Source organism: Anas acuta, chromosome 1 (assembly GCF_963932015.1).
Source record: "Anas acuta chromosome 1, bAnaAcu1.1, whole genome shotgun sequence".
In the NCBI taxonomy this organism is placed as follows: domain Eukaryota; kingdom Metazoa; phylum Chordata; class Aves; order Anseriformes; family Anatidae; genus Anas; species Anas acuta.
The window spans coordinates 156227756-156251648 of record NC_088979.1 but is presented as its reverse complement, the minus strand read 5'-3'; the positions used below and the strand labels follow the sequence as shown (position 1 = coordinate 156251648).

At 39.5% G+C, this 23893-nt stretch overlaps 1 protein-coding gene across 5 annotated transcripts in view; it reads left to right on the top strand.

Annotated features, from left to right (window-relative positions):
* ATP2B1 (ATPase plasma membrane Ca2+ transporting 1) overlaps window positions 1-23893 on the top strand; it is a 62539-nt gene that overhangs the window by 12134 nt on the left and 26512 nt on the right. For all 5 annotated transcript variants that reach the window (XM_068667916.1, XM_068667897.1, XM_068667924.1 and 2 more), the window contains exons 2-6: window positions 15812-16222; window positions 20999-21196; window positions 22088-22342; window positions 22424-22549; window positions 22910-23053. In XM_068667916.1, coding sequence (XP_068524017.1) covers window positions 16018-16222; window positions 20999-21196; window positions 22088-22342; window positions 22424-22549; window positions 22910-23053 — 928 coding nt within the window. In that variant the 5' untranslated portion in view covers window positions 15812-16017. The remainder of the gene's footprint in view (window positions 1-15811; window positions 16223-20998; window positions 21197-22087; window positions 22343-22423; window positions 22550-22909; window positions 23054-23893) is intronic.

Below are 23893 nucleotides of genomic sequence, written 5' to 3'. Positions count from 1 at the left end.
AGCAAAACTATGGCATGGTCCTCAGCCATACAGGAGAGGAACTGCAGTCAGCTGTACGATATTTAACCTTAAGCTTGTTCTGTAAGAGAGGAACCCATTTGGCCCACACTGACTTACTCATTTAACAAATCTGTAAAGGAAAAATGAAGCTGAGAAGTGGATGCTTCTTTTCTGTAGGAGGTGGGCAACAGAAGCAGCCATCTAATTTACTAAAGGATGTTTTTTCTATTTTTAAAACCTGAAACAAGTGAACGGTAAATTCCATTGCTCTAGGGGCATTCTTCTTCTTGGGCAAGGTAGTGATTAAAGTCTAATGATTGAAGCTGTCAAAGCTTCTTAAACTTGATGCGAAGCTTAAAAAGACTGAAATTTACTTTCTTTGGGGGTGGAGAGTGTTTTGCTGCTTTTTGTGGGTTTTGTTTGTTTATTTGTTTTTAAATAAACTTTTGAGACTAAACAATTTATCACATTCATGTGAGCTCTTCATGTACTAACTTTTAAATAGGGAAGGTTAGTAATAACCACCCAATGAAATGTGATAAATGCTTAAGATTGGCTTAGAGCTCCTGAGATGGCAAAAAGCTATCAATCTGTCTTCTTAAAGCCTGTTCCTCTTTCAAGCCATTTCCACAGCAGCTGCTGTGTCAACACCATTCAGTCATAATTGCCAACTCCACAGCAGGCTGATCAATGGAAATGCTAAATAGAGCAGCAGAGCTCTTGCTTCAGAGGATGTGGAAAACCAGATTTGCAGCTAGGTGCATGCCTTTGGGAACTCCAGCAGGAAGGCTGAGCCTCTTGTTGCGTTCCAGCCCTAGTGATGCCCTGCCTTTCTGGCTGCTCTACCAGTGAGTCTGAGTTTTTCTGCTCTCTGAGATCCATGTGTGCTGCTCTTTAAGATCTGAAACTAGCAGGGTTTAGCCCTTCCATAAATAAGAAATGGCAGAATCTATACTGTTGACCAGCTGAAACTGTAGGTACATATTTTTGACATGTTAAGGTATCAGACTTAAGGTACTGGTCATTATTGTTAGAGTTGCTCCTGACACTGTCAGATGCAAGTCCTTGAGACATCAGTGTTAGTTGCAGATTGAAAACAAAACACTAGCTCTGCTGGCCTTTGACATATGGGTTGTGAAAGCCAGAGGAAGTTCTTGTCTTGCTTTAAACTAACTGCATTATGTTGTATGCAGTTCTTTTAGTGCTTTCTCACAAGGTATCTCTTCTACAGCTGATTAGTAAAATGATGTCCGTACTCCCTCTGCTGGCTCTGCAAAAATAACTTAACTCAGACCAAATAGCTGAGTAGTACCTCTCAAATAACTGTATGCAAAATGCTGACTTATGAACAGCTTAATGAATGGAAGAGGGGTTTTCCTGAAAAATGGGTCAACAAATAGTTACTGAAAGCTAATCAGGTGTCTCAGATGCTATCTCCTGCTATAATGGTAAACACTGGTGTTGTATATACCTTTGTAATTGTAGCATGGTCTGTTTTTGTGTGTCATTGATTGGATGGGGCTATCCAAGCCAAGATACTAAATACTTCTATGCCTAGACATATATTTGATCCCTATTTTTATAGTTATTTTTTTCACAATTGTTGTACACTATGTGTACATAAATAATATCTGGAAGCCTCACATGGGGGAGCAACTTATATCCTTCCATGAAGTACAGCGGTCTGTATGTTTGTTTGTTTATCCTCAGACTATTTATTTGTTCCCATGAGATACCAGATACTCAGCCAGGGTGAAAGAAGGGAGTTCAAGGAGTTCAAGACCTTGAACAAGGTCTTAGCGTATATATCATGAACACGGTGAAAGCAGTTGCTCTTGAAAGTCATGGACATCTTCACATGCCAGTCCAATCTATTCTGCTTTCTTGTTTTTCTGATGTTATGACTATCACATGACCTTTCTGGTTGTTTTTACTTTCCGGAATTTGGGGCTGGTGTGACAGTTTTGGAGAGAATAAGCTTCCCTACTATACTAGTCACTAAAAGCTCTGAAGCTGGACAAATGGCATAAGGAAGCAAGATTGCCTTTTAGCATTTATTAGTTCAGGATATCTCTGAACAAGAACCCCTTAGCCTTATAATGTGGAGAGTCTGGCTTCTTGTTGCTGAGTCTGAGGATATAATCTGGCTTTTCATGCCTGCAAGGTACATTTCCTGGAAAGTACAGAGTCTTTTGTCCAGGCGTTTGGTAGTGTAATTCATGACTGTCAAATGCTTCAGAGCTGTGAGACTACTGTGCAAACCTGATTTAAGAATTCATTGCAGTCAAACGTTCTAGCTCTTCCAGTTAGACATCTCTTTTGGTATACCTGGGGCTGTCTGCAGGTACCTTTAGGCACTGTTATACTTGAAAGGGACTGCTTGGCTCTGTGACAGCAGGCGATTTCTTCGGCTTTCACACAGTTAGAGCAAATCTTCTAGTAGTGACTGTTCACCCTACCATATAATATCCTGCTCTTCCAGTTTTTCCCTTTGGGCATGCAGTTGTGGGCATAGGTCCTGGAATTTAGCCCTATGACTTGGATATCCTCCACTTATGATCAGAATTTAGTTTCATGCTCATGCTGAGTCACCTTTGGTTTATTATATGAAGATGTGTTTTAATAATGTTCATGTTAACAAGTAAACCACAACTTGCTGACCTGCATAATACAGGCCATAAAGTTTAACTGAATGCTTTGCCTTGAACCCAAGTCTTGTCAAGCAAGAGCAGCTGAGAAGTCTAAGTGCACAAGGAAATGCTTTGTTTTTCTACGAAAGCCTAGCATGGTTTTGACTCCTTAACTTGGAGGAATCTGAGACTTCTCAAAATGACTTAAAATAATAAATTATCTTAAAATAGCTTGGTTTAGGATTTTTTTTTCAGCAATTTTACTGTGAGGAAATGAAATAATTAAAAATAGTTGCTCTGTGGAAAATGTTTTTGTTGTTGTTGTTGTTGACAGCGAATGTCTTATTTTAATTATAGTTGCTCAACAAAATGGTAATGTTTTAGTAAGCACCTGCTTTATTGAGTTCTAAGGAAGAAAGCTGTCTCAAAAGCTAGGCTGTGTTAATCGCATGCATGAGGCACCATGCATCAAACTAGGTTCTGGTCTTGACAGGCAGCTGTGTATCTGTCTAAAATTGTTCCTTTGCATTTAATTTGAGTCTGTTCTCTAACTGTATAGTGTTTGAGAACATTGCCCAGTTCCTTTACTTGGATAACTGCTCTGAACTGTGTACAAATAGCAGTAAAATACGATATTTTTCCACCCTTGCTCCCCCCACTCTCCAAAAAACAAAACCAACAACGACAACAACAACAAAACGCCGTCAAAAACCCCGAACCACCAAATAATTTCATGCTGCTTTGCTGAGAGGGAAGGATTCCAGTAGGAACGGATACACATGCAAAACTGCCTCCTGTAGCAGGAATAGCTCTGTAGCACACTGAGAATGACTTGCTATTAGATAGGCTAGAGAAAGACCTGCATGTTTGCTGTTGGCATGAGTCTACTAGTGCAACGTACAGAAGTGCACTTAAGTGTTCAGTGTAAACAGGCTTGTTCTGAAGGTGAGCTGGAAGAATTTTTTTATAGGTTGTGCTGCTATAGCTGTGAATGCTCAACATGAAGGATATTCATGATCTTGTTGGTATAAACAGAGGCCTGTTTTAAAGTACCCCTTTGCTTCAGAAAAGGAGGAAACAGCAGTATTTTAAAATATTGGAAGTAGACTGAAGCTAGGAATTAAACTAAATATAGATGCCAATGTAGAAGTTAGGTTTCAAACCTGCTTGATACAATGTACATACCTGAATGTGCATGTAACTTAAATGAGCTAAGTCATAGCATAACTTCAAAATGAGGAAGCACTTCTAGAATGATTCTTAATTAGGTTTTCAGACATGGCTGCTTCTTGTGCTTTCATTAACTCTATTTCAAAAAAAAAAAAAATTGCTCTTAATGGACTGAAGTAATTTATTTTTTTGGAAAACGGTCTTAGCATGACTGCTTCCTAGCAACCTGTTTTCTCTTCTCCATTGCACATGGAGACACTGCCCTATGTCCTTCAAGTTAGAGGCTGTTGAAGGTGCTGAGAAGCCAGTGGTGTCCTGGGAGGAAGGCAGGAACACAGGAGGCTGCTTGGGAAATGTAGTGGAACACCAGGCAGCAGTGGGGAGACTTACATGCATCTTCCAAAATTACCTCTAGAAGTACCAGCTCCCTAAGGGCAGGAGCTTATGGCAACTCATGTTACAACTCCTGTGTTGTGGTGCTGTATCATTCTTGTTTTGTGATACTTTGGTGCCCTCCTCAATCGTTTCCCTCCCATGGGGAAGCAGTCATTTCCCTGTGTCTCACTGCAGGCTGGGGGCAGTGCTCAGCTTCTCCACACCTGTGTGCTGCGGTAAGGGAAGCTTAGGAGCTGCGAGGGTTAGATAAAAATATAATTTAGCTTCTGGATTTTCAGAGCTGGTCTGTGAGCCACAGCTGGTTGTATGGGGAAAGAAACTTGGTGAGCTGAGGTGTGCTGCGGTGGCTTGCCAAGGAAGTTCACTGGAATCCATGAGCTGGACATACAGATGTGGTTCTTGGAAGCATTTGTGCCGTCAGCAGTGGCCAGCTGGAGTTAGTCTAACATGTAAACTTTTGCAGGTTGCTAGAAGTAAATCACTTGGAGGACTGATACTGTCCGTCCCAATTCCCTTTCTTCAGATACACTCTTATGCTGTTGCTGGAAATAATCTGACTGCAAAAGTTGCAGAATATTACTGTGCACCACTGCAAACTAAGCCCTTGTGGGAAGTAGCTGTATGTAGAAGGAACAAAACAGGTCTGACGCAGCTGAGTCAGTGATGATCTGTAGCCTTTATAGATGAGTAGGCTCTTGGCCCTTAGGGTAAGCTGCAGCTGAGCTAATCACGCTAGGCTTCTGATTCAGATGTCCTCTTTTGGTGAGAGTTATATTACCCATATACCTACACCTAGGAGTTACTGCTGCAGGTTCAGAGCAGCCTTAGCGTGAGACTGGTGCTTCAGTGTGGACATCGATGGGCAGCTACGCTCTAAGCACTGAGAGCGCTGCCACTCTCTGCCCTGTTTCTGAAGGCCTTGTGCTGCAGTTGGGGTGGGAGCGAGGGAAGTGAATGTCCAGTCCTCAGCGCTGAAGAGGCCCTGCTGGTTGTTCAGAAGCGTTTCAAGGTATGACCTTTCCCTGCTTGAAGCATTGTATGCATTGTACTGGAGCTAAGCAGGTACCATTCACTTCTTCATCTGAATGCCTGCTCTTATTTACTAATCTATACGAGCTGCTGTTTGACAGTAGCTATGTACTTCAAGCAGTGTCTGGCCTTGGTAGCAAAGTGATGTATTACATGATTTGTTTAGTGGCATGTCACTTTGTCTCAAATAACAGAGGGAAAACCGACCTTTCTTTAATGGAGATAAATGTTATCTTAAAGGTGGCAGCAACATAATAATTCTATGAAGGAGCTGCTCCCAATAGTAGCTGATTTGTATGTCCATCCCTTAAGGTTAGTGTATCTATGTGGCCTTTATGATTTCTACAAATAAATCATCTGCTGGAAACACTTCTGAGGAATCTGTTGTGGTAACTTGTTTGGCTAGTAGTAGAAACTTTAAATATTTTTGGCTTTGTTTTGTTGCTGTGGAAAAAATGCTTTTTGGACAGCTGCTTTCTGCAGGCTGCAAATATCCCAAATTTAGACTGAAAAGGACTGTAATGTATGCCTACAGTAAGTTCGTGTGAGGATGGAGGCTTGGGAAAATGCATGGTGCTTTTTTGGGATTTTTTTTTTTTCTTTCTCTTTTCATCCAGAGGAAATGATCCTGTTGCTGGCAAAAATGAAAAATAAAAATAAATCTTAAAGTTCATGGAAACGGTGGCACTAGAGTGGAGAGAAGTCAAGAGTGGTAAAGGAAGAGGTGCCAAAACTGCTTGAAGTGGTGGGTGCCCCATGGCAGGTGGATTTAGTACAGGACCAAAACAAGGCTGAGACAGTGGAAGGAGGAGTGAAAAGGTGCACAAGAAGTTGCCGTGCGAAGCCCTGCATTGATGTGGTGGCAGGATTTTGCATAGCCTATTACTCATTAATGGTGTTGCCAGCAAATGTAGGTTGCCTTTCCTTGTGCGAAAGGATAAAGATAGCAGAAATAATATGTCAGAGGGTGAAAGTTGGTAGAGCTTTTAGTGCCAAAGGAGAGCTGTCTCTGTGGGTGTAAGCCTTACCCTCGGTGTTGTAGCACAGCTGTACCTTTGGTCATCTGAGGATGGTGACAGGCTTGCTACTTGGCTTGTTAGACGTCATAAATTGCTCTGATGGGAATTGCAGCTTTGAGCACCTTGTTTACCAACAGTTCTTACACACCCCCTGCCCACGTTGAAGAAATAAACTCTTCCAAAAGAACTTCTTTCCTTATATTTAATGATGGACCATTAATTGTCACATAGCTCTTAGAGATCGCAAAACATTTAATTCATCATTGTTCTGTGGACACATACCAATAGCTATATTGCAGTAACGCTTCATTGCATGGAGGGGATGGGGTAGTGGTGGTGAAGCCAATCTGGAAAAATGAGAGAGCTGTTTAAAAGTAGGTGAGAGCAGGATAGTGCAGGCAGAATGAGAATTTAGCCTTTAAATAGCTGTCAGGCTCCAGAAAGACCAAAAAGTATAGTCGTGAGAAAAGAGCAGTTCTGAAACTGGAGAAGTGCCCTAAGGATAAAGCAGTATGCAATGTCACTGAATGGTAAAACATACCAGGTAATGCAATGAGACTTAACTTACTAAAGCTACTTCTTAAACTGTACCAGAAGGGGAAAGCCTGCTAGCACAGCTTAGTGAACTAAGCTCTCAAAATTTATCCAAATAGCTAAAGGGATGCTCAGTATAACCATAATGAAGTTTGCAAAAGATTCCACAACATGGTTTCTGCAAAGCCATGAAGTGGATTCTCATTCAAATGTTGGAGGGGAAAAAAAGGGGGAGGGGGTGGATGCTCCTCCATCAGGAGCAGCAAACTTGTGCAGTAATTCAGGAAGAGCTACATAAAAATCATAACTGGTCTACCCTTGAATTAACGAACTTTGTCTCCTTGGCAATAGAAGATGGCAAATGTAATGGCTTTTGAAAGGGGTTTTCTCACAACTCTTCAGCCAGTTTGTCTGGTGTATTTCTGGCAGGCAGGGATTAATATGGCATACAGGGAAAGCTAGCATTTTTCAAGAAGCAAGCTTTAAGAGTAAGGGTAAGGATGTTCTTGTATTTCCAAAAGGCTTTTGAAAAATCTCAAGATGAAAGCTCTTGAACTGGCATATTACAGGACAACAGGAAAGCTGCTTAAATGTGGGCTGCAAGAGAACAAAACAAATATTCCACTTGGCATTAGTGTCTGCTCATTGAGATAGGTCACCAGAGCTGGGCTTTGTGTTTTGTTTGTGCTTTTATATTTTTAGTTCCAAACCATCACTTAAGAGGGGTGTGGGAGAATGATGGTTTTGAGGATTATGAATGGCCATTTGCTACATAAATCTGTCCAGTTCTATATTGTTCTTAGAGTTCAATTATCATATAGAAGAATATTTATTTCTACTGTTTTTATATAGCAGTAAGCTAGCCCAAGGTAGCAAAAAAGTCTTCAGACTTTTCCAGATTAATTTTACTGCCCTAATTGAAAGGAGTCAGTCATATACAGAGTGACTTTATGGGAGTAATTAGGTTTAATCTCATTAGGCATAAATATTTCCCAGTACTCCTAGGACTAATCTGAAATTTCTCTCTAGGTTTCCTGAACATAGAAGCAATCAGGGGGGTAGCTCAGGGCTTTTGGCCCCTCTTTGTTACCAGGAAGCATGTTTATAATCAAAAAGCCACAGCTCTGCTTAAGTGGATTTAATATTCTTCTAGAAGAAGAAAAGGGGTGTGCATATCAAGGTGATAGGAGAAACGTCTTGTTCTGGCTGAAATGCTATATACAATTTAAATTGCCCATGTTTTAATATAAACGGGGGCATCGTGCTCTGAAATGAGGAATTATAATTTCTGGTGTTAGGAACTCCTCCAAGATGATTTTAGCTTCAGAGCAGAGCAGTTTTTACCTTTGCTGCTTACTGTCTTATGAGAAGGGAAGAAAATCATTGCTCAAGTGGAGTAAACACAGTGGTATGCATGTATAGTATTGTGGGAGATAAAAGATGGAAGTAAAAATGGAGGTAACGTCAGAATTGTGTGTTTAGCTGAGAATGTATTAGAAGTAGGTTTAGGCAGCAAAAAATAGAGACTCGGAGAAGGGGGTTAAAATAAATAAAAATTGCTCAAGAAAAGTAATATACCTGCGGGAATAACTAGTATGAGGAATTCACAGCCTGTTTTGCTCTGAGTCATGATTATTGTCAAAATGGACCAGCTGGATGCGTTTCCTACAGACATGTGCTAACCTTTAAATACAACAAGTAACTAAAATCCAGGACTCCAGTTCCAGCTCTGTTGGATGAAGTTTGGCACAGTTTCCATCTCACTTTCCTTTTACTTGAAACTTGGCTGTGTATAGCAGTGTCATGGGCTCAGGATATGCCTCATTTAACACATGCCTGACAGGTTTTGTGACTGGAATGCATCTTGTAATTTGGGAAAGCAAGCAGGCTCTGTTGTAATCTAATGATGCCTAATTTTAATTAGCACTATGTCATATGTTACCTTCTCTTTTATAGAAAAAGTTCAGCTTCTTGTGCTGTAATTTTTGCCAATGATATCTGGGTAAATCCAGAAAAGTGTCGTAAGTTGTTCTTGAGCTTATTAATGTGTATATGTGTCAGTGAATGACTTCCCTGGGCCCTCACTATCCCTCCCCCCTGACTTTTAGGGCTATATATTAAATTATTAATATGACAGACCTGTTAATAGAACTTAGATGACAGCACAATTATCCTGAATAAACATTTTCAGCCTGGACTGTGCAGGATTAAGAGACTTTAAATCCTCAGTCATCTATTCAGGGCCTGATGGATCTGAACTAAAGTAAGAGATTGGGCATTAGGCAAGCAAACTTTTTTTTTCTTTTTTTTTTCAATTTCATTTTTAAACTCCAGTAGATGGGAATCCTGTGATATCCCACGTCTGCTTTCAGCCATCAGCTGCCTTAGTCCAGATTTTGGCAGCTCTGCTCATCTCGAGTTATCTGAGGAAGCTAACGCATGCAGTAAATGCATCTTAGGTACTTGAACACACTAGAAATAATGCCTAATGGGACAAAGGCATATCTAGAGGTTAAAACTTATTTCATGTGGGATTATAGTCTTGGAATTATGTGGCATTATAAGCAGTCCTGTCAAATGTAGCCTTTTTCTTTTCGTTTCATGTCACTGCAGAGCAAAAAGGAGCTGAGATCAGTAGAAGACAGTACTGACAATCGTATTTCAGACCCTGTGGGTAGAACAGGGAAAAAGCCCTTTGAGTGTTGGTCAGGGTGGTGGACTGCAGGAGGCCCCTTGACGTATTTGGAACAATTTCTGTTTTTAGAAAAAGCAATTGAGTAGTTAAAAACTCAACTCTTCTGAATGTGTTAGGGGCATGAAGTGTTACCAGTGTGGAAAGAAGTATTTGGCATCTTGTGGATGACTCAGCATCGTAACATGAAGTAGGAAAATAGGAACACCTAGTGTTTTAAATACCTGGAACACTGGATGCTTTCTGTAATTTGACAGGCTGATGATGGCATTGACTTTATTCTCTAGGGCTTCCCAGTATGTCTGTCTGTTGTTCCTTGGAAATGTCTGTATGTTTTTCTAAAGCCCTGCTTGTTTGACCGGTCTCTTCTTTCTTCTATTTAGTTTTCTTGTTAAAGTCAAAATACCTTCAGAAAGCTAGTGATTAGTTTAGGCTTTTGATAAAACAGCTCATCTGCTAAGATTACTCTATGCAGTACTTTCCAGACTCGTTTCTTAATCCAGCTGTCATTGTAGCTGGAGATGACTTGCTTCATGACTGCGGAAGTGCCAGGGCTTGGAAGAGGCATGGCAGTGCAGATTGGCCTGGTGGTATAAAACCATGTCTGCTTGCTTGCTGGGCTCCTTGCAGAGGCTGCAGAGCAAGCTGCTTTGTAGGAGAAGGTCATGTTCTTTGTGCTGTGCATGACCACTAATACAAGTTAAAACTTCTCAGCAGCTCATGTTCATGGTAAAGGGATCGAAATCCACTATTACTAGTTGCCTAATTGCTCACCTTTATGACTGCTACAAGTTTCTCTTACTGCCCTGTAAACAGGGAGGGAATGATGTGGGAGTCCTTTGCATGAACATTGCTAATTTGTCCTGCTGAATTTATATCAGGCTACTGAAGACCTAATTTGCTAGGTGTCATTTCAATAAGAACTAGTTTGGGGTCTTAAAGCAAATCAAACTGTATTAGATGAAATGGCTGCTACAGAGATCACGGTCACAGTAGTCACCAGCAATCCTTTAGGTAAATGGTAAATTCCAGTGTTTACATCCACTGCAGAGTATGGAATGGCAGCCAGTTTTATTTCAGCTAAGTACATCTGCCTCCCAGGAGATTAAGCTTCAGAACAAAATAAAATTTCTCTTAGAAAACTCAGCAAAATTCAGAACCCTTGATTAATTTACTACCTAGAAGACAGGAGCTGTAATAAACAAAACTTGTCAGAACAATGCTGCTAGGCACACGTAGGGCTGGAAGATGTGTTTAAAAACTCCGTGTTGCTGAGCATCTCCTGTGACTGTGCAATCATGCTTAGCTCTTCCATCTTCCTTCAGCTGCCCCTTCAGAAGCCAGGCTCTGAGACACCTACGCCAGAATGGCAGCAGCATGCCATGAAGCGACTTGACTCCTCTACATGTTCACTTACGCATGTTTTAACCTGCGGGATCGTGACCTGTAACTGCCTGCTGTTCTTTATGAGGCTCTCGTTTAATTTGCAGTTGCTCTCATTTACTGCGAAGCAGTGAATTTCTGTAGTATTCCAAACTGGTGGGAAGGTCTGTCTCTTTAAAACAGAAAACTGACTCTCCAGAGCAGAAGACCTCAGACTTCTTCAGCATGCTCTCCAGGTCAATTTATTACAATTAATTTCCAGTATAATAATATTATGGACAACTTTTTCCTCCCCTCTCTAATCATGCAATAGCTTGAGGCTATGGAACATACCCAGTACTGTGGATTTCAACCTAACGTATGCAAAGGCATATTATATTTTTCAGTGTTTAGAAAGTGCTTTTATAAAATGTTAAAAACAGATTAAAATGACATGACAACTGAAACATATGGGGACAGTTCTTATCACTGCAGCCTGTTGGTATGTAGATCTGTCCGGTCTTCGTTGAACTAATTAGATTAAACAAAGGCTTTCCTGAGATAATCACTTTGCAAGCCTTTTCCTATATTACAGCAACCAGCTTTGCTGTGTTGTTGAAGGTCAAATGCTAGTACCAGCTAATGCTTAAAAGTCTGAATGCATAGTGTTCAAGCAGATGAATAAATAGAGTAGCACAGGATATGTAATTGTCAAAGCTTTGACTCTTGAGATTTTGCTGGAGTTCTTAAGATTTAATTTTTCTTAATGCATATTAAAATATTTCCTGGAGATTGGTTACTCCTTGGTGAAGCCAGTATTAAATGTGAATTAAATAACTGGAAAGGTCTGGGTAGGTCTTTATTGGTATCTTGGGTCCTGTGTGTCCTGGCAATTGTGATTATGCTACGTCAGACTTCTGCTATTCACATTTTTATTGTGTGTTTCCACTTCAAACTATTACTGCAAGGTGGTTTTAATTTTAACAAATGTAGAAGAAAGATTATTGCTTGCTTTCAAATACAGGGTTTAGTATTGCTTCTGCCTGTCAAGGACTACTTGTAGAGACCCTTTCTGAAACATGCTCAACTTTCAGGGCTGTCTTGATAGCAGTTTTGTTTTGTTTTTCCTATTTCTGTTTAGGGTGTTAGAACAGTGCATGTAACATTACAGCTTTTTCTAGCTTGGTCAACGCACTGTGTTCTGGTGACACCAGATAGAGTTATAGGCTACAGGCTCATGCTTTGGTAAACATCTCCCCATGCAGGCTTTTGAGTTTGCCTTTTCAGTTCCAACTGCAGAAGCTCGTGAGGTGATACAACCTCCAGCACTGGTGGAAATATCAAACCTTTGGTTGAGTGATTTTTGAATTATTGTCTTCATCTCATAACAAAGCACACTGATGTTTTTCAACATCAGTTTGATTTGGGTATGGAGTTCAGGATGCAGTACTTGTGGTAGGCACCCACAATGACATTACGTATCAGCGAAGCTGTTAAAGTCGGAGAACCGTGGAGTCCTTTCAGACTTGCACGAGTATCTGAATCCTGCCTACAACAGTATCGACTTTTTCCATCAGGTGCCTCTTCAGTGCAGGAGTTTTAGTCACTTGAGTGTGACAGACAATACCTCTACAGTTACTGGTAGTCCAAGTGATAAGGAAACAAGGTTGATGTGTTGAATGGAAGACTGACTTCTTCCTGGTGATCACCAGGTGCACAGCTTTCAGTTGAACAGTGACATACCTTCAGCTGAATTAAACTTTAAATAAACTGCAACTTCAGTAATGGCTTGCAAGTGACTGGTAGTTCTGATAACTGTTACCTGATTTTAAAAATTGGGATATTAGCAGATTGGAAGTTTAAGGTGAATTGCTTCAGAGCTATAACTCTATAATGCTTTGGAGCTCTTGCTGCTAAAATAATGTCTCAAATGGCTGCTGCAAGAATTGAGTTTAGAACTGAAACACTGATCAAAACAAAATAATCTGATACTGGGAAAGATAAATATTATTAGATGACCTGTGTGGCTTAAGAAATACACTTTCTTTTGGTACTGAGTTTCAGTGTTTACAGTTTCATTATGCATTGCCACTTTCTTGTTACAGTGGACTGTTGGAACTTGCTGTAACAGGAAATGATTGAATGTTGCAAGGCTTGGCATTGAGCCTCATAAAGGGTATTTCTTAAAAGACATTTGTAGTGATTTTTTTTTTTCAGTACAAATCAGTGAAGAAACTAGGTTAAGATACACATCCAATATGTACTCATATGCTTTTATACTGTCTGAAATATCTGGTAAAAATGGGCTACTGCAGCAGATTCTTTCTGATCTGATTTGGTGTAACAGTTGCTGATGTTTAAACAAGGTTTCATGATTTGGAGCAGAACAGGTCTTGCTCAGTATTCAGGATTTGAAGATTCTGTTCCTCTGAATTTTCCAGAGCTGTTTCTGAGCAGGGACACACAGAATAGCCCGTAACATTACTAGAATTGGTTTGCAGAACTGTGCCATTTTTGTACTGTTAATGTAAATTGTTGAAGCTGTCTGGGAACCCTAAGTATTGGATCTGTTGGTATGTTAGAATATCACTGAGGTACTTCAGAATACCGAAAGGGCTTCTCAGGTGTAACCTGTTAGCAATATGTAATCACTACATTATTACGTCTTAGTGAAAATGGATCTAGATGGCATAAAAATGATAGAGAGGAGTATGAAGCATAGTATGAGCTACTGATTAAGAGATATTATTGCTCTTCTGATGACTATGCATGAAAACAAGTCTTGGCATGGCTCATCAGTACTCCATTGCAAAGCTTTTCAGTAGGAAGTTAGCAATGACTGCAGCTGTAGCTTTTCCTAACCTCATATCTGTACTTGGATTTGGGAGTATTTGGGCCTAAAGTGCAGAGCTACTGTGAGAGGCTTGAGCTGAGCTTTTATTAAGGTTGGCCAGCCTTAATTAAATTTGAATTAATTTTGATTATAATTAGTCATGGGGCATTCTGTTTGGTCTATTCTTGCACAATTAGCAGCTGCTGCATCCACTCCGTAGCTATACAAACTCATTTGCCTGATCTGCTTCTTATTACCCTGTCACAGCTTGTGATCAGATGCCAACTGATAAATCCTAGGCTCCCAGTTGACCAACAGCATCTAGCTTTTGGCCTTTAGTTAAAGATGCAGTGTGGCTTTAAAGAGCACTCTTTCATACATGAGCTTACGTGAGTTTCTTCACTTACAGGGTACTGTCGCAGAACTTGATAGAGTCAGCTGAAGAATAGTTGTTAATCAAATGAGTGCATCCTAGAATGCAGCTTAACACCACTGAAATGGGCTCTTAAACTACTTTAATCTTTTTTTTTTTTTTTTGGTTTTGTAGGATGTGGAAGTTTTATGCATATGAATATTGATTGCTTTATGCTCTTTATCTCTTTCCAGAAAGCAGACATATCTTTTCTTTTCTCAGAATTTTCCAGTGATAGGACTAGAAGAACAGCTGTAGTAGTGACACAATCACTCCTGCATCTTTTAGTATCAATGGTTGTCTTCAGTGCAAATGCAGTACTGTGCCCGGGTGCTCAAAGTGGTAGATCAGCTACAGATGCAGTCAATTGTTTCCAGAGCAGACAACTGAGACTTTCCTGCAACACTGACCTTAAATTTTTGGTTATCAGGTGCTTACACCTAGACATGGACACAGTTGTTGAGCCAAACAGTACTCTGACCTGGCAGGGTAATAGCCAGAATTATTTTTTCTTATGTGATTCTGCCTTTGCAAATCAACATAGTCTGGTAACTGCTTGCCTTTGCTAGGCAATGACTACTTGATGCCATGAGTATTCAATACAACAATACCAGTTTCTAGATGAGTTCGACTAAATTTGAGTGCTTCTTATGGCCTGATGGGGGTGGCAAAGGGGCATATTGCACCTTGGGGTCTTGTTGACCTGGAAGTGCTCAGGTTATTTTTTTTCGTTTGAAGCTGGCAGCCTTAATGTTTCGCAGGTGAATGTATGGTTACTTGTGCTCACCCTGCCATGTTGATAAAGCTGGCCTATGTGATCAGACTCCTGTCTTTTCTGCACACAGCAGATCTTTATATAGACATGAAGAGTTTGTGCATTCACTGTTCTGTTAAGTGGATACATGTGTTTGTTAAAGAAGCATCAGCTGAGTGGGGGGAAAAAACAGAGTGCCTGTGCAGGTTGAGAATCCTGTGGGTTGGGGTTAATTTCTCAGCTACAGTGCTCTCATAATCAGATAGAAGAGCTGGCCTTAGTCTCCTATATCCCTTCTGTAGGAGGATGGTATTGTGCAATTTTTTGCTCTATGCAGATAATAAAATGCAGATGCTGTGGGAGGCTTCAGCTGATGAAATGGGCTGGAGTGGGGTGCTAAAACTGGATGTGAAAACGTATTAAGACCTAGGTCTGTCTGACGATATAATATGCTTAGTTACACTGCAAATGTAGTTCCTGCACCGGTTAGCTTTGCGTTGAAAATGTTTTCCTTGAGGACTGCAGAAATGAGTTTAAGCAAATGCACAAAAAGCTTGCTCATCTTGAACGCCAAGGCTTCCTGGTATGTTGGAAATAATTTTTCATTTGAGCATATTCTTACCACATGTGGTGCCCATGGTGGATTTTCCAAACTCCATTTTCCTGGTAACTGGCTTACTTCCAGGTGTTTGTAAAGGTTTCCTGTTGATGATGAACCATAGGGATGTACCAAGTAGAATTTAAGACTTAAAGGCTACAATTCTTCTTAGAAGTTCTGAAGTATAATAATGCAAGGTTATTTTCGGACTGGAAACATCCATTTTATGCCTTGTCACTTTGCCAGTTGAATACGGACTAAAAATATGATAGGAAATATGAAGAACTTGTTGTTGGGCAGAAAAATATTTTGTAATCTCAATACAAAAAGGATTGTCTTACAATGTACTATGTAACTGAATGTGTGTTTATTCTTTCCCCAGATTGTACCTGTCGCTTGGCTTGGAGAGCACAGCTCGCCATGGGACGGCCTCAACGATATCTCTCCAGAAGGGGTCTCTTACTTGGGTGATGTGTCTGCTGTCCTGACTGTCTTCATACCCAAAGGATTTATTTTCCTTTTGGAAATATTTTAAATTGAAATCTTGTTCCTTACTGGAAACTGTGTACACTAAAGACTGCAAGCATCATGGGTGATATGGCAAACAACTCGGTTGCATATACTGGTGTAAAAAATGCTGTCAAAGAAGCTAATCATGGAGATTTTGGAGTCACTCTTGCAGAGCTCCGTTCTCTTATGGAACTTCGAGCTACAGATGCACTGCATAAAATACAGGAATGCTACGGAGATGTACAGGGCATCTGTACAAAATTGAAAACTTCACCAAATGAAGGTAAGTCAATTTTCATGTTACTATTGAGGAAATTCCACTTATGAAAAACTTGAGTCAAGTAATCTTTATTTTTCAGAAATAGCTTATAAAGATTTATTAATATTATAGTACCTGAAATACTGTCTCTTACTCCTGTAAGACAGGATGATACTTCAGTGATAATAAATAAGCAAGGGTTTTCAGCTTGCCTAACTGCATGCACCATTTTGAACTAGTGGCAAAATTGCACGTAGGAAAGAACTTCGATGTAGGAATCCAGATATGAAATGAAATAGCAAAACAACATAGCAATGTTTTTTTTAACTTGGTGTGAATGTTTTGTGAATTGTTCATGTGACCTGTAGATCAGAATTTAGATTATGCTGTTGTAGAACACAAGGTTTTTATAATCTAATGGAAATGGAGAGCTTATTAATATGTTGTTAATTGTGTGTTGCTACCCATTTCTTGCGTTCCTTAATGCAGCAATTTTCAAACTGGTGTCATCTGTTTTGTTACTGTACTGCAATGAACTCATAATAGCCATATCTAACTTAAAAGTCTACCTTAGATCAAGTAGGAATTGCAGAAATACACAACTGTCAATGCAGCTCTAGGCACTAAGATGTACTGTGAGCATTGGGAGAAGGTATGCAAAGTGATCATGCAATCTCCAGAAATAAGCATCTTCAGAGAAGTATTTGCCATTTCAGGCTCAGTGTTGGCCTCGGAATGTGACTATAAATGTAACAGGTCTCCTTCCTGAGAGCCTTCCAGAAGTTTTCCTTAAGATCTAGTCATCTCTTCCTGGTGAAATAAAAGCTGTGAGCTTTGATTTGTGACATAATAGGTTCAAGTTATATTTGCTTGAGTTAATGTGAAGTCCTGCTGTTGCTTGTGGTTGATACCAAGTACCAAAGTCAAGATACTGGCAAATTCTGGTGTCTCAGCATTTAAGTGCTTCCCTAGCTCTTAACCAGCTTCATGTTGGTGGCAGTGAAGTACCTTGAGAGCTGTTCTTTCTGTTCTTCAGAAATGCTATGGAAATGTTTGCCTCCTTGGCTCAAGCACAGCCTACTAATGCTATACGGTACCTCTTGGTACATCAGCATGTAGCATGTTTTGGCTTGATCTGCTTTTGAAACCAGACACCTTACATTCAGACTCGTGAAATGATTTCAGAAGGTCAGCTGGCTTTCTCTTGCCAAAGAGCAGGTAGCCAGCTTGTATGCCTGACCTGCCAGTAGACCAGTTCTAGGTTGAAGAAGAAACCTGTAAAACCTGAGGAGTTTGAACTTCATTTCTTGGCTTCATCTGTTTTAAAGCTAGAGCACATGCACGAAGCGCTGCTATGTGCAAGCAGCATAACATGGCTTGGGTAAGAGCAGCAGTCTTCTATTCAGCACCCCATTGACCTGCTGAATAGCATTGAAAGGCAATTTCTCTTCTCCGTGGAAAAAATCCATAGTACTCTACAAAGAGGGCCTGAACTGAGGGTGAAATCCAGTTCTGCAGTGGTCTGTGAGGTTTAAGGCCCATTATTACTGCGAGCTAGAGGAGCATGTGATTGTAGACAACCAGGATGAACCAAGCACCACATGCCTAGCGTACTGCAGGGTTCACTTTGTTCGTGTCCCATAAAGTAACTGTCAGATTAATGCATGGGAATCATGAGTGAGAATATATTGAAAACAGAATAGTTAGATGCCCTTTCCCACAGACTGATTCTGCTTTACCTGAGGACTGTGTGATCAAGGCCTTTCCTTTTTAAGATCTTGACATTTAGATGTTTTTAACTGATTACGGTACAGTACAATTGCTAACTTGATAAAAGATAAAAGCCTTTTTTGACGTGTGAGTGCAGCTCATAAATGCAGCAAGGCTTCAATAGTCAAACTTGATAATTAGCTCAGAAAAGATTAAGATGAGTTATAGAATAGTGTCTTCTGCAAAGATGCTGTTTTTGTTCTAAATTACTACATGAATTTTTAGAGAACAATGTTTTTAAGGCAAATTAATTTCTCACAGAGGTGTTGGTGTAGAATTAATGTAGGAGAACTATGTCTCTTCTTTTGTCAAATTCAAGGTGTAAATATAGAAACAGAAATTTCTAATGGAGAAAATCTATGCAGGACTATGAAGGCTGCTTAGGAGATGGACCCAGTAATCTTTGTTGGTCCCTTCCAACTCAGGATATTCTGATTCTGTTCTAATTCTCGGAGGAAGTCTTGAGTGTATATCTGCAAGGCCCTATGGCATTTCTTCCCATTCAGAAGGTCCCTGTATGATAGGAAGTGCTGACTTGCATAACTGCTAGTAGCTTCACAGCTAAAGTACATGTAGTTTTGAAATATTACACAGTGAACAGGTTCAGTTTGTGTAATTTCTTGCTTTGGAGTTCTTGACAATGTAAGACAGTATCTCCTTTCAGACATGCGTGGCATAAAATGAGAAATGGGAACTGTCCTTTGCCAGTATTATTAGAAAAGACACTTTTTTACTGCTTAGTATTTAACACTTATATCTTTTGTATGTGTACAAGTTCATATAAACGTGGATAAATGAATGTTTGACATATCTGTAATAGCAAAATTCCGTGTGTTCTGGGGAGGCGGACTACCATTGGTTTTTCCATAGGTCTACATCATTTTGATTTTCTAGTAGTTCCTGCTTCTAGATTTCTAATATTTTTTTCATAAAGCTTCAGCTAGGCCCTTCCCCAATATTTTTCAAACCTAAACCCAAATAAAAGAAATTATCCTAGTTAAAATACGTAACGAATAATGTAGTGCAGTAGTGGGCCTGTAGATTGTGAGCTATGAAATTACTAACGTGTGGTAAATATAGCAGGTTCAGTAGCTGTTCGCAGTTCCTAATGGTGAATACTAAAAATCCAAATGCTATTTACCTTTGTTAGGTGTGTTTACTAGTCTTTGTTTAGTGATGCTGATAGTAGCTTAACTTTAGCTTTGTTAGAAAATGCTTTTCCTTCTTAGGAGACTTCTACTGTATACTTCTGATATTCTGCCTCCTGTGAAGGGAGGAGGGAAATGGTATCACTGAGATCATGTAAATGATCTTCCAAACACTGCCATAGTAAACAAAGAAGAGACAAATTGTATCTCTGGTAAAACAGAAATATGGTGCAACCTTTTTGGAATGGCCAAACTGTCTAGGGTTTCTCCAGATACCCTCATAGATTAATTTTGAAAACGGTCTTGCTGTGTCCTCTTAGTTTGAGAGAGAAGGTAAGCAGCTCAAAGCTTGAACTTAAAGAAGCATAGTGTTACAGCTGACCAGTAAAATTGTTCCTGTGTTAAACCTCCAAAGCTGTGAGTTCAAGGTGAACGTTATGATAGAATAAACCTAACTTACTATATAAACCAAGGACATGTTTAATTCTGTTTGATTTTGAAATGATCCACAAATGATATTTCTGCTTTTCAGTTAGGTGATTATGTAGTAGTTCTTGCATTTAAAACTGAGCTTTGCAGTTGAGTAGTCTTTGCAAAGTATCTTGGAATACCATGTAATGGTTCAGTTAGAAACGTTAATACTTCACTTAATATGAAAACCAGTTTCATACTTAGATGTTTTAATCCCTTGTTATTCCTAAACAGCTGGGTATACAGTTTTCTGAAGAGCAGTTTTTCAGTAGTTGTCTTTAGGTACTGATAATAAGAAAGCTTGGGATGATAGGGTTGAAGTGTCTGGAGTTCTGCTCTGAACACATTCAGAAATTTGGCCAAATTGCCTTTAAAAGGAAGCTAGTGGTGGATATTTAAACTTGTTGTGGAGGGTTAGGCAGCTGGAAATTGTTGAAGTAAAGGTGTACTTATTAAAGACCTTGAGTCCATGACCTTGCACTGAATATACTTGGACTTGGTATTCCTTTATTTTTAAGGACTTAGCTAACTGTTGAAACACGTGAAGCGTTTTCTAGCGAATGCCCCTCACTCTTAACCACTGGTGTCCCTTAAGGGCGCAGTGCAAGAGTTGAGGTAGTGAAGAGAATTCAGAAAGAAATACACCAACTTACAAAGAAGGCAGCTGAAAGAAAGGCAGAAGGAAAGCTTCTGCTTGTGGAAAGAAACCACAAGCACCACTTGTGCAGTGCCCAAGACAGACTCTGTCTGTGTGAGAAGGGTTGTCAAGAGACTGAAGCTTCAGAACAGCCATCGGCTGCTGCCCAGGCAGAGGCAGCATTGTGAGGTGGCTCCTCTCTCCTCATTGTGCCCAGAGAGCTTTGCCAGACTTTCACAGTGTTTTATATCATAATTAAATAGTACATAATATAAATACTACGGGTGCTGTATTTATCACACAATATTTTATTAATTAGATGCATTGGATTAGAATTAGAATTGTGGGAACATAGGGTGCTGTCTCTGAATATCCAACCCCTACCAGGAGAAACCAGAGCTGGCATCACAGCCAGCGGCCATCCCAAATCTGCGTGGTGCTGCTCATCCTCTACAGCAGTGACTGCAATCTCACCTTGTAAACCTGTTTGCTTTGTACAAGAATGTCTGTTACTGTTACTCTGCTGCTATGCAATGTTGCGTTCAAGTCGGTAGGCCTTAATTTTAATTTATATTGGCAAACTGTGAATTATGAAATATAGCAAGTCTTGTTTAAGGATGATTCTTATGTAATTATACTCGATAGATGTCTCTTCTGTATTGTTTCCAAAAATATGGAGTGGCACTTGACCCTGTGAATGGGGAATATCAATCACTTCTTGCATGAAGGTGAAATGCAAATAAGTGTTGCTAACTTTGTCTTCTTATTAAATAGGTTTAAGTGGAAATCCAGCAGATATAGAAAGGAGAGAAGCAGTTTTTGGGAAGAACTTTATACCTCCTAAAAAGCCAAAAACTTTTCTTCAGTTAGTATGGGAAGCACTACAGGATGTTACACTAATTATATTAGAACTTGCAGCCGTAGTATCCTTGGGCCTTTCTTTTTACCAGCCTCCAGGAGGAAATGAAGCATGTAAGTAAATATTTGAAAAAGTAGTTATCTACCTGTGTTACACTTACTATTTCAATGGTCCAGCATGCTTACACTGTAAATTTGATGTGAGATAAGTCTGGAAATGCAGCCGATTGTTTCTTATTAAGACAACAATGCTAGAATTCTACCTTGACTTAAAAAGGCAAGACTTCCTTGCTCATGATGTGGCTTGATTCTACCATTCATGATTTGGGCTGATTCTACCCAAAGCAATGATAAGGGTGAAGTGCAAGCAGCAGGTCCTAAGTCCTGTTTTAGATTCGTCAAGTTTCTGTGCAAGCAACTATCTTGGTATCTTTGCCTCAAATATTTAGGCAATTTAGGAATTGTCAGTGCTTTCTCTGGGGAGTCAGCATGTCTTACCTTCTCCTTGATTTGCATTATGACACTGGTAACTTTCCAGTTTAAGAAACAAAGCTATGTTTATAGTCTGAAACTGAAGGTTAAGGGATCTGGCCTTTGTTAAACTAAACTTTTACAGTTGTATGTGGTTTGTTCAAAGAAAGATAAAGTAGGAAATGTTGACAAAGGAGAAGGTAGATAACCAGTTGTTCAATCTGGCCATTTTATCATCCATCATTTAACAAGATAATATGGACCAGATAACTTTGTATCAATTTCTCTTATGCTCAAGGAAGCAGGGCTGTAAATTCTAGGTACTTTTACATCATTGAGCTGTTTTATCTTTCAGGTTCTGTAGCCTCTTTGTGTATTACCATTACTGAAAATGAATGTAAAATTGTGACAAAGGCTAGCAAAGAGAATGTTTAGCAATCTCTAGTAGTTTCTTCTGTTTGGGAAAATATTTTTTAGTGAAATAACTATGTAAACTTAAATCTCTAAAAAATCTCTAAAACTTGTTTTCTACAGTATGTGGATCAGTAAATGTTGGTGAAGAGGAGGAAGAATCTGAAGCAGGCTGGATTGAAGGAGCAGCAATCCTCCTGTCCGTAGTTTGTGTGGTATTAGTAACAGCTTTTAATGATTGGAGTAAAGAAAAACAGTTTCGGGGATTGCAGAGCCGTATTGAACAAGAACAGAAATTCACGGTCATCAGAGGTGGCCAAGTCATCCAGATACCAGTAGCTGACATAATTGTTGGAGATATTGCACAAGTGAAATACGGTAAACATACTTTTAAAGTTGAAGTTTTATTTTATTTGTAAAGAAGGATTTGAAGTCAACATGCCTAATCATCTTTTGTAGGTGATCTTTTGCCAGCTGATGGTATACTCATTCAAGGAAATGACCTCAAAATTGATGAAAGCTCGCTGACTGGAGAATCCGATCATGTTAAGAAGTCTCTGGACAGGGATCCTATGATGCTTTCAGGTGTGTAGCATTTGGCAATTCTTGAAGAAAATGGTTAGTTTTCTATGGGGACTGGTTATTTTAAATTGCGAGATTAAAATCTAGTGAACTGGACCATATCTAGGCTGGTTCCTAGAAGTATTCCGAAACAGCGCAACTTCATCAAAACTTGTTTGAAGTGAAGTAACAGTTGAACAACATTTTGTGTGTTTGCTTATGGCTTTGTTTTCCAGATAGCTTTGGCACGTATGTTACTATGTTTTAAGAGCTCTATATGTATAATCTTATGATTCTGTAAATGTGAAGTTTGAGAATGGATTTCCTTTGTGGTCTGCACAGAACTGTTTAAGTTTCAGTGGAAAACCTGATGCCTTCTTCCAGGTACACATGTGATGGAAGGCTCTGGGAGGATGGTTGTTACTGCTGTAGGTGTGAACTCTCAGACTGGAATCATCTTTACCTTACTCGGGGCTGGAGGAGATGAAGAAGAGAAGGAGAAAGAAAAAGAGAAGAAGGACAAGAAAAGTAGGCATAATAATCTTAATTTGCTGGAAAACGAGGGGTGGAATCCTAAATATTATTAGATGCAAAAGTGTTTTAGTCATCTGGAGCCAGAAATCTTAAAACTCATTATCTTTCAGTAGGTTTTACAGAAGAAAGGTTCAGTAACCTGAAATGTATACCACTACTAAAAAGTCTTGCCATATGGGTTTTTAATTAAATTTCAGATCTTATTGATAAATTAGAGGTTGGAAAGTTTATAACTCTTAGCCACCCTTACTTGAGAAGGCAGTTTAATAATTTATACATGGTACCTTCAAAGTACACTTGTGTTTCATAACAAATACTTGTTTACAGCAAAGAGGTTATCAACAATAAACCAACTTAATGAGCATCTAGTTCTGATTTTGACAGTGTTAGGTCTGGTGAGTTCTTGAATGGAAAAAGTCCTACTTGAAGCGGAAAAGTTTGTATCATTGATAGCACTGAGCTTGTGGGTATCTGAAACGTATATGACCTATAAAGGTGAGCAGGCAGTTGTTTGTGCGAGCCCTTTTCTTCCAGAGTTGAAGATCTGAAAGCTGTACTTAAGACAAAAACCTAGTGGTGCTTTCCTGTAAACTTTCTATTTGGAAGAATGAGAACATTGTAACTCAGAGCATTTTAGAGTCTTTCATTGAAGTGTGAAACAGGATATCTTTTGTATTTTGAAGCATTTGAGCAGCTAGAATTATAGTCACTTATCTAAGCCATAACCTTTATCCTGCTTAAGAATCAAAGCTTAGAAATGTTAACTGGTGATGTTTTGATGTTAGCTCTCCCATGGCGTGTTCAGAACTGAACTTGATCACTACTGAATTTTTG